The 15,048-nt window shown below is 40.6% G+C and overlaps 1 protein-coding gene across 1 annotated transcript; it reads right to left on the bottom strand.

Annotated features, from left to right (window-relative positions):
* Nucleotides 1–2,807: 2,807 nt before the first annotated feature.
* LOC135698890 (uncharacterized) lies at nucleotides 2,808–8,132 on the bottom strand. The gene is made up of 3 exons (XM_065219033.1): nucleotides 8,031–8,132; nucleotides 7,439–7,955; nucleotides 2,808–2,893 (listed from the first exon to the last, which is right to left on the bottom strand). Exons 1-3 carry the CDS (start codon nucleotides 8,130–8,132, stop codon nucleotides 2,808–2,810), a joined length of 705 nt encoding a protein of 234 aa, XP_065075105.1.
* Nucleotides 8,133–15,048: the final 6,916 nt, after the last annotated feature.

Below are 15,048 nucleotides of genomic sequence, written 5' to 3'. Positions count from 1 at the left end.
CATTCCCTTATGGAATATTTTCAGCCTTTCCACTTGCAATCTATTATGAGCGACAGTGAATCGGACAAAGAGATCTTAGACGAGAACAATTATACTAAGGAAAACAACATCAAACATAACCAAGAATCTGATGACGAGAATGAGACGCTTGGTAAGTTTTATATTCACTTATAAATGTAGTTGATATTGGTTTGTGGTAATAATTTATTTTGGAGAGTCATTTATACTTTTTTATTCCATAATATATCATTAAACCTACCTTGGTAAGATTTGTTCTATGCCCTATCCTTGAAAAAATCACTTATGAAGAATAACTTTATAGTTTGCCGCAAAGGGAAACTTCTGGAAATACCACGCCGTCCACTTTCAACCATTGCAACATTTTCTGAAAATCATGTTGAAGCGTCCGATGAAGCCGGCGAACTAGTCAAGTTTAATGCTAAACGCAAACAAACAAAAATCGCTGCATGGAAAATTCGCCGGAACAGAAAGGAAAGAGGCTTGAAATACACTCGGATGGATGGTACAGTAGCTCCAGCACGAAGAGTAAAACGGGCATGTGGATGCGTTCGATTGAAATGCTTCTTAAAATACAACGACAAACTACGTAAACAGATTTTGTCTAATTTTCTAAAACTAAAATCATCGGGACAAAATCAGTTTCTCATCAGTCACGTTGCAGTGAGACCGGTGTGCAGAAGCAGAGTAAGTTATTATTTTAACTGGTTATAACAATAAATTTCGTCGTTCGTGTTAAATCTTGTATCTACCAAACGTTAGCTTTTGAAAGCCGTATTACCACATAAAAAAACGGCTTGGTTTTCATGTACAGATTTTTAAATTTTCCAATGGTATATGAGTGGGAGGTAAACTTTAAAACCAACTTTTCTTGAAAAATACTGAATAGCATTTATGGAAAAAGAACATGTGACCGACGATATATGTATCTAAAAGAGTACGACGATTTTATAACTTTCTCGATATCTTATCTCGTGAAAATACCTCGTTTGCTCAATCAACTATGTATGTTTACCCTGTAATGGCCTCAAGAGTCCATTTTGGTATTTCTCAAACTCTTAAAATTACGTTTTTACCTTATATTTTCTATTCTTTCAAGGTTTTGAATTCTAAACGAGTATACACTAACGTGTATGAGATGCCTGCACTAAACGGGAAACAGAGAGTTTGTAAGCAAATGTTCCTTAGTACGTTCGATGTGGGTGATAAGAAAATAAGATGGCTTGCCTCCAAAGCTATCAAGAATGCCGGAATATGCCCAGATGATCTGAGAATGAAGAATCGCAATCCGAACCGAATCACAGAAACGCAGCTAGATATGATCAAAGCTCATATTTTGTCGTTTCCAGCTTATGATTCACACTATACACGTGAAAAGTCAACTAAATTGTATTTATCTGACGATCTTACAATTATGAAAATGTATGATCTGTACAAGCATCCCACAAGTGCATTATAACACGTATCGCAGTGTCTTCAAAACTTTCAATTTTTCATTCAGAAAACCGAAGACAGACACGTGTGGCGAATGTGACGAGCTTAGAATGAAGTTGCAGATAGCCTGTGACGATTTTGAACGAGATATCGTGAAAAAATCACAAGAAGCTCACCATGAAGTAGCCACACGAGTCTATGCATCGAAGCGACAAGATATTGCCGACGCAAAGAACTCATCCACTGTGCGAACTGTGACTTTTGATTTGCAGAAGGTGCTTGCAACTCCGCATTTAAAATGCGGACAGTCATATTATTCTCGACAACTGTATACACTTAACTTAACCACATTCGAAACAAGTGATGGTTTCAATCAGGCAACTTGTTACATCTGGGATGAAAGCAAGGCCCGTAGGGGCTCTCAGGAGATAGCATCATGCCTTCTTAAAGATCTGCGAAGTACTAAGAAAGAAGTAACACGGTTGCAATATTACTCAGACAGATGTGGCGGTCAAAACCTTAACATAACGGTGGGCATGATGTTCACATTCTTCATTGACGAATGTGTCAATGCAAATCGAGAGCTCACTGTTGGGCACAGCCAACAGACACGAACGAACACGATTTTTCTTGTTGGCTCACTGCCAACGAGATCGACGGACAGACTGATTGTTGGCCACTGCCAACGATGAACACGAACTATGCTTCGTTGGCCCACTGTCAACGACAAGCGATGGAACGGATTGCTGCTCCCGGAACGGAGTGGGCACTAGTTCTGCTGGTGAAGCCACTTACCACACGATATCGGAAGTTCTGAAAAGAACTCCGATGAAATAAACTCTTTTGGAAAAGTGATAATGTGGAAACACGCAGCAGACAACTAGTAGGACCATGTCAGAGCAGGACGCTGACGACCGGAACTTCAAACAGCAAGCAGACGAAACCAATCAACAGCAGGAGCAAGCAAACTGGAAGACGTTTCTTCTTGAAATAATACTGCGAGAAACCTTTTTACTTGTTGTGGTTGCTTTATTCTTCAGGATGCAAGAAAGACTGACAAAGTTTTTGGTGCGTACTCTACTTTTAAACATTTTAATATTTCATCAGCCACTGCTGATTGGCTGTTACTGCGCAACGCAAAAAGGATAGAAAAGTGTACTATAAAATACAATCTTGATTGTGATTGGTTGTTGTCATGTTAGTAGGGAGGCCGTTTTCCCGCGGCTATCTCGGGGTTAGTAAAAAAAAAAAAAAGGATGAGGAGGAAGGGAGATTTTTTCTGCTGCTGATGCGTTGACGGTCGGTAAACTCAGGACGTTTACAGTGCCAGCGGCGGTGCAGGGTCGTCTCGAAACTTATTCGCTGTTGCGAACATCCTCCCCCACGCGATTCGATGATTCACCTGGAGATTCCTGATTGTTGACCTTAGGCTTATTGTCATCTATGGGTAGAATGGAAATTTTCGTTATCGGGCGTCGGTAAACTGTATCTCCCACTTTTACATCAACAACTCTCACTAAGTTGTCTTCGCCAGGGTGCGAGTGGACAATTCTTCCCAATTTCCACTGCTGTGGTGGCAAATTTTTATCTTCGAGTAAAACGACTGAACCGGGGTTAACATTGGGCTGACGAATCTGATTTTTACCCCTTGGTTGCAAACTAACAAGATAATCATGGACCCAAGACCTCCAAAAATGCTCTCTCATTAGCTGTAAATGCTGCCACCTGGACAACCGGTTTTTACTCAGGCCTTCATAGGAAGGCTCAGGAATAGCGGTAAGTGGTCTTCCGATGAGAAAGTGTGCAGGGGTAATTACTTCGCCTTCAGTTGGATCATCGGAATGGGAAAACAAAGGTCGTGAATTTAGAATTGCTTCCACTTGAGTAAGCAGCGTGTAGAATTCTTCGAAAGTCAACGGAGTTTCCTTGAGTATTCGCTTCAGGTGGTACTTTGTGCTTTTGACGCCAGCTTCCCACAAGCCTCCAAACTCGGGAGCATCTGGTGGAATGAAATGCCAAACAATTTCCTTGGTTTGGCAGAAGGATTCAATTTCATGAACAGCGGAGTGATCACGAAATAAGACAAAAACCTCATGTAGTTCTGTCCGGGCACCTCGGAAATTGCTACCGTTATCCGAGTGCAACTCTCTAACTAAACCTCTCCGACTGATAAACCTCTGTAGAGCGGCGATGAAGGCAGCCGTAGTCATGTCCGACACTAATTCCAGATGAATGGATTTTGTTACCAGACATACAAAAACCGCAATGTATGCCTTCACGAGAATTGGTTTCCTTACTCCATGCTTAATAATGAACGGCCCTGCATAATCGACTCCAGATACTTCAAAAGGAGCTGCAGGAGTAACGCGACTAACTGGCAAGCTACCCATATATTGAGTAACTCCCTTAGGTTTTATACGGAAGCATCGGACACATCCTCGTGTAATCTTCCGTACAGCCGATCGAGATCCCAGCAACCAAAAGCGTTGACGAAGAGCGGACAACAAACCAGACGGTCCGACATGGAGGTGTTCCTCGTGGTATGCTCGAATGAGAAGATCGGTCAAAGGGTGATTTGGCAAGATGTACTGGTGTTTCGTACTCAGTGGAACCCGGGAATTCTGAATCCGTCCTCCAACACGTAGAACGCCATCTTCCAGAAAAGGTCCTAGCATTCCGATTTTTCGACAAGGTTCTCCATTCTCAACCCTTTTTATATCGTCAATCAGTACATTTTGTTGGATAACCTTCACAATCGTATGGAGAGATGATCTTAGTTCGCCAATGGTAGCGAGACATTTCTTAACACGGTTCTCAGAAATTTTCGTTCTACAGTTATTTATGAAACGCTGTACGTACGCTAGTACACGTTGTAATTTACGGAATGAACTAAATTTCTTGAATAAAGGAAGATCGTCAGAATTTAGAACAGGCATCACAACTACCAGAGCGGATTTAAATTCTGGGAGTTGTTCATCGGGAATATTTTCAACATCAGGTTGATTGAAAGAAGTGGATCTCAAAAAATCAGGACCGTCCCACCATAACGAATTTGATTTCAAAACTCCTGGTAATTGTCCCCGGGAAACCACATCAGCTGGATTGTCTTTAGAACGTACATAATTCCACTCATTGTGACCATTCTCGACCGTGATTTCCAAAACACGATTGCGTACAAATGGTTGCAACATCGATGGGGGTTTTCGGAGCCATGCAAGAACAATTTGACTATCTGACCACAAGAACAGAGACGAGAAGTTTAATTGCATGGCAGGAATGGTTTTTTGGACAAGCTTCGATAGCAGTAAAGCAGCACAAAGCTCTTTACGAGGAATCGTCAGTTCATGGATAGGGGCAATTTTCGACTTGCTACGAAGAAGTCTCACCGTGATCACATCATTTGGTTGGACACAACGAACATAAAGACAAGCTCCATAGGCGATCCCTGAAGCATCAGCGAACCCATGTAATTCAACATACTCAAAATGAGGAACCAATACATGTCTTGGAACCCGAATGTTTCTAACCTGACCCAAGGAGGAACGGAATTGCAACCAAGAATGAAGAATTTCACCTGGAAGGGGCGTGTCCCAACCAATCTTCAGAGTCCATGTTCTTTGCATTAGGTGCTTAGCAAGCACGATAACTGGGGACACGAGGCCGAGTGGATCAAACAGTTTCGCGATTTCTGAAAACATACTTCGTTTTGTAACGGGTGACATCTCGGAAAGATCAGGATTGATCGCAAATAGAAATTCATCGCTATTTGGACACCAAAGAAGACCGAGGGTTTTTATGACTTCATTGGCGGATATTTCGTTCAATTGGACAAGAGTTTCACGCTCAGATTCGGGAACACCTTCGAGAATCCTTTGATCATTGGCACACCATTTGTGCACTGGGAAACCTCCATTCTGCAACAAATTCCGAATTTGTTGACGACATTCGATGGCCTTCTCGATACTGTCAGTACCTGACAGAACATCGTCAACGTAGCAATCCTCTCGAATAATATGCGCTGCCAGCGGAAACTCGTCACCTTCATCAATACACAACTGAAGCAACGTTCTGGTTGCAAGAAACGGAGCAGCGGAGGTACCGTAAGTCACGGTTAGTAGCTCGAGAACTCTGAGAGCTTCCGATGGCTTTGAACGCCAGAAAATTCGAAGGAAAGCGACCTGTGAAGGATCAAGAAAAACCTGTCTGAACATTTTAGCAATGTCAGCAGTGAACACGTATGTGTGTTTCCGAAATCGCAAGATAATTTTCTCAAGGTCAGATTGGACGACTGCACCAACCTGCAAAACGTCGTTTAGTGAGGTTCCGGAGGAGAGCTTTGCCGATGCATCGAAAACAACTCGTAGCTTGGTACTTGAACTCGACGGCCTTAGGATAGCATGATGTGGCAAGTAATACTTCAACATGCTGGGAGGATCATCTGACTCACGAACTTCTCTGCAATGCCCTAGGCTTTCATATTCCTCGATAAATTTCGAGTATTGCGCGTGAAGCTCAGGCTCACGAAGGAGACGCCTTTCAAGAAAGTAAAAGCGACGAAGAGCCAACGAACGATTATCATCGAGCTGATAAACATTTTCACGGAATGGTAACTTCACAACATATCTACCGGTAGGATCACGACGATGAGTGCTGCGGAAAGTCTCTTCACACTCCTCTTCTTCAACAGTACGCTGGGAAACATTGCTGATTTCTTCAATTTCCCAGAAACTTTTAATCATTTCGTTGAGCGATTCGATAGTAACGGTGTTGATTTGCTGGGGGCTTAGGCACGCTACAGACTCATCACGAATTTCACCGGAAACAACCCAACCCAGTTCGGTTTCACGCAACTCTGGAAGACCATCACCAAGAACGAGATGTCCAGTCCTCAATAGTCTGAAAAAATGGCCAAGTCCAATCAACAGATCCACATCAGAAGGTACATAGAAATTAGGGTCAGCCAACTGAAATCCAGAAGGAATGTTCCACTGGCTGATATTAACAGGTTTGGATGGGAGAGCATTCGTGATCTTTGGAGTTACCAAACATTTGAGATCTACTTGAAAGTCCCTGTAGAGGGATTGGAGGCTCACGGTTACTAGACGTTTGGATTTGGTGCGCACATTGCTGACTCCAACAATGTCAATGGAAACAGGAACTCCCTCGAGACCAAGCTTTTCGTACATGGGAAGAGAAATCAGATTCGTTTGAGCACCACAATCCAGGAAGGCACGGCATGGAATATGCTTATCATTTTTATCAACCAAGCTCACCACAGCAGTTAGAAGCAAGACATTAGGGACGGCAACACTAAGAGAACAGACGGACGGCTGGGTAGACACAGTAGAGGAATTTGCGGAATCATCACACGGGGTTTGGGGAGTTACCACAAGGGAAACCCGTTCATTCTCACCTTTGCTCTGCACGGGATGGTTGTTGGAATTCACATTACTTTCACGTTTGAATCCATCCTCATGCAAAAGAGAATGGTGTCGCTTGTTACACTTGCTGCAGTTTCTCTTAGACGAACAATCAATGGATCTATGTCCACGCCGCAAACAGTTAAAACACAAATGGGACTCTCTCACCTTTGTTACTCGATCCGACACAGACAGTTTATGGAAATCGGGACATTGGTAATTAAAGTGACTCTTAGCACAGAACTGACAAGACTCACTACTACTGTCGGATGTAGTAGCGTGAACCTTCACGCTATTGGGCTTAGCGGTTGGTTGAGATGATTTAACAGGATGGGATTTTACGATTGTAGGATGATCCGCTTCACAACGTTCAAGGACACGACACTGATCCTTCAGGAATGTCAGTGTCTTTTCAAGATTCGGTAGTTCCCCATGGGCAAGAGAGCGTTCCCATTGCTTACGTGTGGATGCGTCGAGACAAGAAGTCAAAATCTTATTGATAATTAACCCAGTTGTACCCTCAACTGATTGTTTCATAACCCTAAGACCCTCAACGTGCCTCGTACACGTATCCACCAAATCACGTAGTTCTTTGTGAGACTCTTTGCACATCTTTCTCATAGCTAGAAGCTCGTCAATATGGGTATCGATAATAATCCTCGGATTTTCATATCTGTCGGTTAGTATTTCCCACGCGTGGTTGTAGTTGTTATCAGACAGGGTTTTGGCATCAAGAATACCGGAGGCAGCACCAACTAGTGCCTTTTCTAGATAATGCAGTTTGATCGCATCCGAATCAGAACATCGGCTGACGATGTCTTGGAACATGGATTTAAAACGAGGCCAATTTTCGTAGCGCCCGTCAAAAGTGGGGATTGGGGCCTTGAGCGGCTGTTGCTGTACTATCACTTGGGTGGCACTAGCTGGCGTAGCGGCGTTGGTAAAGGAAACACTGGTAGGAGTACTTAAACTTTCCATGAGAAATTCCAACCGAATCAAACAATCGGTATGAAGTTTGTCGAATTCGTTCAATTTTTCATCTTGATCATCCGTTTTACCAGGAGGAATGGAACAAATAATCTCCTTGTGTAAAACGGAATATTCGGCGTAATGAGCTTCTAGCTTTTTGGCGTAAACTTTAAGAAACGGAAGACTCACCTGGCTAGGATCATTTTCGTATTTTTCCAAGGCATTGGCGATCGCAGTCACCTTGCCCTTTACCTGACCGCGTTGGTGGATGAGCGGCTTGATTTCCTCCATGGTTGGCTTAAGCGGTTTCAATGGGGTACGATCCACTGGCATCGGAAAGGAATGGTAATTGCTACGGAGAGAGCAATTCTCGAACGTCACACGATGATACCAGATGAAAGGCAGGAGCACTAACACTTGAGTTCTTGGAGTTCTTTTTGCGTTCTAGCAAATAACTTTACTGTTCTGTTACTGTCACATAAGCATCGACGGTAGCGTTCAATGTTCACTAAAAGTTCTTGTTCTTCTCCACTTGCTACCGTGACGCGAGAAAAAATTCACTTCAATAGCGGACTGTATACGCTTCACAAATCCGGTTCCGAACGGACCACTATGTTGGGCACAGCCAACAGACACGAACGAACACGATTTTTCTTGTTGGCTCACTGCCAACGAGATCGACGGACAGACTGATTGTTGGCCACTGCCAACGATGAACACGAACTATGCTTCGTTGGCCCACTGTCAACGACAAGCGATGGAACGGATTGCTGCTCCCGGAACGGAGTGGGCACTAGTTCTGCTGGTGAAGCCACTTACCACACGATATCGGAAGTTCTGAAAAGAACTCCGATGAAATAAACTCTTTTGGAAAAGTGATAATGTGGAAACACGCAGCAGACAACTAGTAGGACCATGTCAGAGCAGGACGCTGACGACCGGAACTTCAAACAGCAAGCAGACGAAACCAATCAACAGCAGGAGCAAGCAAACTGGAAGACGTTTCTTCTTGAAATAATACTGCGAGAAACCTTTTTACTTGTTGTGGTTGCTTTATTCTTCAGGATGCAAGAAAGACTGACAAAGTTTTTGGTGCGTACTCTACTTTTAAACATTTTAATATTTCATCAGCCACTGCTGATTGGCCGTTACTGCGCAACGCAAAAAGGATAGAAAAGTGTACTATAAAATACAATCTTGATTGTGATTGGTTGTTGTCATGTTAGTAGGGAGGCCGTTTTCCCGCGGCTATCTCGGGGTTAGTAAAAAAAAAAAAAGGATGAGGAGGAAGGGAGATTTTTTCTGCTGCTGATGCGTTGACGGTCGGTAAACTCAGGACGTTTACAGTGCCAGCGGCGGTGCAGGGTCGTCTCGAAACTTATTCGCTGTTGCGAACACTCACAATAACGCATAATTTCATGTGCACTGGACATAGTCACATGGAAGTCGACTGTGTCCATGCAAGTATCGAAAAGGCGAAAAAAGTAGCTTCTATTGATATAGAAACGCCTCACGATTGGGCGGTATTTATCGCTGGCATACGCCGAAAAGTGCCGTTCAGTGTTATTGAAATGGAGCTATCGGATTTCTTGGGGCTCAAGGACCTCGAAATGCATTACACTAAACCCACTGCAAACATAAACGGTGAAACATTCAAATTCAAACAGATAATGAGCTTCCAATACCGCACATCATCGCCGAGAACTGTTTTCTATAAATATGACGTTAATGAATCTTCGTATTCATCCTTCTTGTTTCAATCAAAAACGGCAGGGGTACCACCACTTCCGGGACCGATTACACTGTCTCCATTACCTTTACCACAAGCCAAACTAGAAGATCTCCGGAAGCTGCTGAAGTATGTGAAAAATGAAGCTTACTACGAGCTTTTCTTGAAGCAGCTGGTCCCGAAGCAGCGTGGAAGGAAGGCAAAAGCAGAGGCAGTCGACCATTTTGAGGCAGATTTATATTACGACGAAGAATTGGAGAACGTAAACTGCGTGAACAATGAATCCTTTTCTTTGGATCCTCTCGCGTAAATAAAGGGGGCTTTCATTAATGATATTGGACCATTTGGCATAAATAAACGAGGTTAATTTTCCTAATGTAAGGGGAATACAGCATTCATATTATTTTATTCTTATCTCAAAACTTGAACGTATTCTTCATTAACTTCCCAGTGATTTTCTCTGCTGAGTCAAATTTATCGTTAGCTTGTTGGTGGTTTGAAACGGCATTCTGGAATCCTCAAACCAATGCAAACTGCTCACTAGTAAACTGCACTTCGTTGTGCAAATATACAATTTGAGGCTGGACTAATCTGATGACGGCTGTTGCTGTCGGAGACATGAGCTCGTTCGCTTTGAACGGTAAACGGACTACTTCTTTCCTCCCAGATCGATCTCGCTCAGAACCAGCTTGAGGTTGTAAAAAGATTACCTGGATATTTGATGGTTGTGGCTGTTAATTTGGCACAAAGTTTTTGCAAACGTTGCTCTGCTAAATCCCATGTCAGATCAGTTGACAAGTTTGATCGATAGGTAATCCCAGGCCAAAATAATGCATCACAGGACAGTTTTATAGTGGCCTCGAGTCCAGAGATTGATCCACTGTATTTTACTAACTCTTCTTTCTTTGAAACCATAAGTACTTTGAATTCATTTCAGATCATGCTTTAGCAGCCTTTTTCATCAGTGGAAGCTCAAGGGGATGTTTATCTGTAAGGTGCATTATTTTGCAAAATAATTTAAATTCAATACTTATTCACATCAATATTGCTATGAAATGCATACATACCCATTTTTGTTACCAGGAATATTATTGTTCAGCAAAACCCTATTCTGTTATTCTAAGTTGTATACTGCTCCGTATTGAAATCAATTCAAACTAATTATAAAATACATAAAATTGTTCAGTCTACAGCTAATCAAGCAAAAATATCAAAGGAATTGTAAACTATTTACACTTAGCAAAGGGCATCAAATCACGGGCCTATAAACAAACTACCAACACAAAACAAAAAGTAATTGACGTTAATTCAAGGGCGTATGTCAAAACATTTATAGGTAGGGGCATAGAAACCAAAACTCAACATTCGAGCTAGAAAAAGAAAACCTTTATGATATCTCATATACAATTGTTAAAAATAAGTTTGTTTTGAAGTTTATTGCGTTATTTTTATTTTTGTTGAGCTGTTTAAATTTAAATAGAGATTTAAATAAAAATTTCCAAACTTCAATCGCAATTTTCTCGATTACGCGGTAATGGCTTTTGTGCCGTTTTCAAATGTTATGCCTGATATATGAGTTAGGTAAGACAGTAGACTATTGTTAAATATTTCCAGAAGATCCGAGAATTTTCCGGAAATTCCATTGTAAAGCTCTCCAGAAATTTCTAGAATTTCACAGAAATTCAAGAACCTCCTAAAATTCTGAAATGTTTCGAGAACTTTGCAGAATTTCCGTTCTAAAACTCGATATCAAAGATTCTCTCAAATTTTACAAGAACTTCCCAGACATTCTGAGAACTTACCATAAGTGCCTAAGGCTTTCAAAAGTTTCCGGAATTCTCAAAACTTGGGAGAAAGTTCTGGGCTTTCTGAAAGTTTTATGATCTTCTCGGAAATGTTCGGGATTTTTAGAAATGTCATGAAAATTCTGGGAAAACCTTCTAACTTCTAAGAAGTTCTCGCAATTTTTGAAAAGTACTCGGATATTGTGGGAAGTTCTTGGAACTTCAGGAAAGTTTTAAGAATGGCTAGGAAGTTCTTGAAATTTCATGGATGTTCTGAAAAGTTTCGAGAACTTCCCAGTAGTTCACAGAAATTTTCGAGAATCCCGAGAACTTTCTATAAATTCTGACAATTTCGCAATTAATGCAACATTTGCAACATTCTGCACTGCAAAATTAGACCAGTTCATGGTTCCCCGAATTCCACATATATTCGTTAGTCAGGTAATACCGTGGATCTTTCCCGAAATTAAGAAATTTAAATTTTAAATCTTACCAGAAGATCCAAAAAAATTCCAGAAATTCTAAAACTTCTCCAGAAATTTTGAGAATTTTACAGAAAATCCACGAACCTCCCAAAAATTCTGAAATATTCCAAAAACCTTCCAAAAATTCCCATCTTAAACTCTCCAGAAATTTCTAGAATTACACTGAAAATCCAAGATGCTCTCAAATATTCAGAGAACTTTCCAGATATAAGACCAGTTCATGTTGTTGAGAACTTACCACAAGTGCCTAAGGCTTTCAAAAGTTCCCGGAAATCTCAAAACCTGGGCTTTCTGAAAGTTTTATAACCTTCTAGGAAGTGTTCGGATTTTTTAGAAATTTTATGAAAACTCTGGGAAAACCTTCCAACTTCTGAGCAGTTCTCACAATTTTTGAGGAGATCTTACAAATTCTGAGAAGTACTTCTAAAAGTTCTAGAAACTTTTGTAAAGTTTTTTTTAACAATTTCTAGGAAGTTCTTGTAATTTCAAGTTCTGAAAAGTTACGAGAACTTCCGAGAAGTCCACAGACCTTTTCAGGAATTCAGAGAGGTTTCCAGACATTCTGAAAATTTTGCAGAAGTTCCGAGGACTCGCCACAAATTCCGAGAACTTTCAAAAAGATCCGAGAACTTACCAAAAATTTACAAAACTCCTACTGTTTTACCTTATTTATGACGAATATACGTTATGCCCGCGAACGTCGAATACAACGTATAATTCGTCTAATTTAACATACCATTGGCAATGCAAAATCAGACCAGTTAAGATTCCACATATATTCGTTAAGAGTCAGGTAAGACAGCAGATCTTTCCAGAAATATAAATATTCAAATTTTAAATTTTGAACCTTTGCAAAAGATCCGAGATCCTTCCAGAAATTCCTATTTAAAACTCTACAGAAGTTGCACCAAAAATCCTCCCAAAGATTGCTAGAACTTCCCAGATATTCCGAGAGCTTACCAGAGATGCCCAAAACTTTCAAAAGATTTCGAAAATCTCGGAACATGGGAGGAAGTCCAGGGGTTTCTGAAAGTTTTAGGATCTTCTTGGAAGTATTCAGGATTTTTATAAAGGTCATGAAGATTCTATGAAAACCTGTTAACTTCTGAGAAGTTCTCACAATGTTTGAAAAGTACTCGGATCTTGTGGGAAGATCTCGGAAGTTCGGAAAAGTTTCTAGAATTTCTAGGAAGTTCTGAAAAGTTATGAGAACTTCCCAGAAGACCCACAACTTTTCAGGAGTTCCAAAATCATTCCAAAAATTAAGAGAATCGTGCAGAAGTTCCTAGAACTCGTCACACATTCAGAGAAATTTCGAGAAGATCCGAAAACTTTACAGAAGTTTCAAAAAATCCTACTTATAACGAATATACGATGTGCCCGCGGACATCGAATACAAGCTATGTTTCGTCCAATTTAGCATGGCATTTAAAATGCAAAATTAGACAAGTTGATGCTTCCCCGAATTCCACATATATTCGTTATGAGTCAGGTAAATTTAAAATCTTTTCAGAAGATCCAAGAATCTTCCAGAAATTCCATTCTGAAGCTCTGCAGAAATCTTGTGAATTTCACAGAAAACCCAAGAACCTCCTAAAAATTCCAAGATATTGCTAGAAAGTTCCAGAAATACCTTTCTTAAACTCTCCAGAAATTTGGAGAATTTCACAGAAAATCCAGGAACCTCCCAAAATTTCCTAAATTTTTAGAGATCTTCCCTTAAATTCCGAGAACTTACCAGAAATGTCTAAAACTTTCAAAAGTTTTTGGAATTTCTAAAAGTTTTAAGGTCTTCTTGGAAGTTTTCGGGATTTTTAGAAAGGTCATGAAAATTATGGTTAACTTCTGAGAAGTTCTCAACATTTTTGATAAGTTCTCGGAACTTCTGGGAAGTTCTTGTAAATTCTGGAAAGATCTCAGAAAATGTGGAAAGCTCTCAAAATATTTGGAAAGTTCTCGGAATTTCCATTATGTGTGATTCCCGAAATTTCTGGGAAGTTCTCGCATCTTCCGGGGAAGCTCTCGAAAACTGTGGGAAGTTCTCTGCAGTTCCATGCAGTTCCCAGAACATCTGAGTAGTTACCGGAACTTATGAAATGTTCTTTGAAATTATCGGAATTTTTTAGAAGTTATCGGATTTTCAAGGAAGATCTAGGATTTTTAGAGAAGCTCTCGGAAATTGTGGGAGTTCTTGGTAATTCTGGGAAGCTTTTGGACATTCGGAATTTCTTGAAAGTTCTATGATTCTTTAGGAAGTTTTCGGAATTTGATGAAAGTTTTCAGATCTTCAGATTCTCAGAATTTCCAGAAATCTTTGGAATTTTCAGACTGTTCTGCGAAGTTCGAAAACTTCTGGTATGATCCGAGAATTCTTTAACTATTCTAAGTTTTTAGAGAAGTTCTGAGAACTCCCTGGCTATTCTTAGATTTTCAGCAAAGTTTCGAGAATTCATTTTTTTGTCTAAAACTTTAGGAAAGTTGAAGGACGTTCCGTACATTTGAAGAATGTTATGGAAACTTGTGGTATGCTACGGAAAACTTCAGTGGAAATTTCCGAAATCTTCAGTGACGTTCAAGGAACTCTTAAAGTGTTCAATTGTGGGTAGTTCTCATATGTTCTTCGAAGTGCACGCATCATGTAAGAATCTGTCGGAAATTCTGAGAATTTATTGGAAATTCTGGGCAGTTCTTGGTGGAAACTTATCCGAATACTTGTGGTTCTCAGAATTTCCATTCTGGAATAATTCCCGAAACTTCTGGGAAGTATTTGCATCTTTTGAGAAGATTTAGAATGTTCTGGGCCGTTATTTAAATTATTGTAAAGCTCTTTCTCAGAAGTTTTTGGGATTTCTAGAAACATTGCAGATGTGAAGTTCTTAGATTTTCTAGAAAGTTCTCTCAACTTCTAATAAGTTTTTGGAATTTCTGTGAAGTTCGCTTATCTTCTGGAAAGCTCTCGGAATATTTGAAAAGTACTCGGAATTTCTGGGATATTCAAGGAATTTCTGAACAGATGTTGAAAGAAAGTCACATAAATTGTGGGTAGTTCTCGGATGTTCTTCGAAGTGCACGCATCTTGTAAGAATCTCTCGGAAATTCTGGGAAGTTATCGGAATTTTTGGGAAGTCCTCAGTTCTCGTATCTTGTGGGAAATTTACAAATCTTCTATGAGGTCTCGGAATTTCTGGCAAGCTTTCGAAAATTCTGAA

The sequence above is a fragment of the Ochlerotatus camptorhynchus genome, unplaced genomic scaffold, assembly GCF_037179485.1.
Source record: "Ochlerotatus camptorhynchus isolate MF236.1 unplaced genomic scaffold, CSIRO-AGI_Acam_v1.1 ptg000098l, whole genome shotgun sequence".
NCBI classification, from domain to species: Eukaryota; Metazoa; Arthropoda; class Insecta; order Diptera; family Culicidae; genus Ochlerotatus; species Ochlerotatus camptorhynchus.
This window is presented reverse-complemented; position numbering and strand designations above follow the sequence as displayed.

Coding starts and splice junctions, on each gene's coding strand:
- LOC135698890 (XM_065219033.1), bottom strand. CDS start 8,132: ATGGAGGAAATCAAGCCGCTCATCCACCAACGCGGTCAGGTAAAGGGC. Junction 7,956..8,030: donor ACGAAAATGATCCTAGCCAG/GTGAGTCTTCCG, acceptor GTTTTACACAAG/GAGATTATTTGTTCCATTCC. Junction 2,894..7,438: donor ACGTGATTTGGTGGATACGT/GTACGAGGCACG, acceptor TTCTACCCATAG/ATGACAATAAGCCTAAGGTC.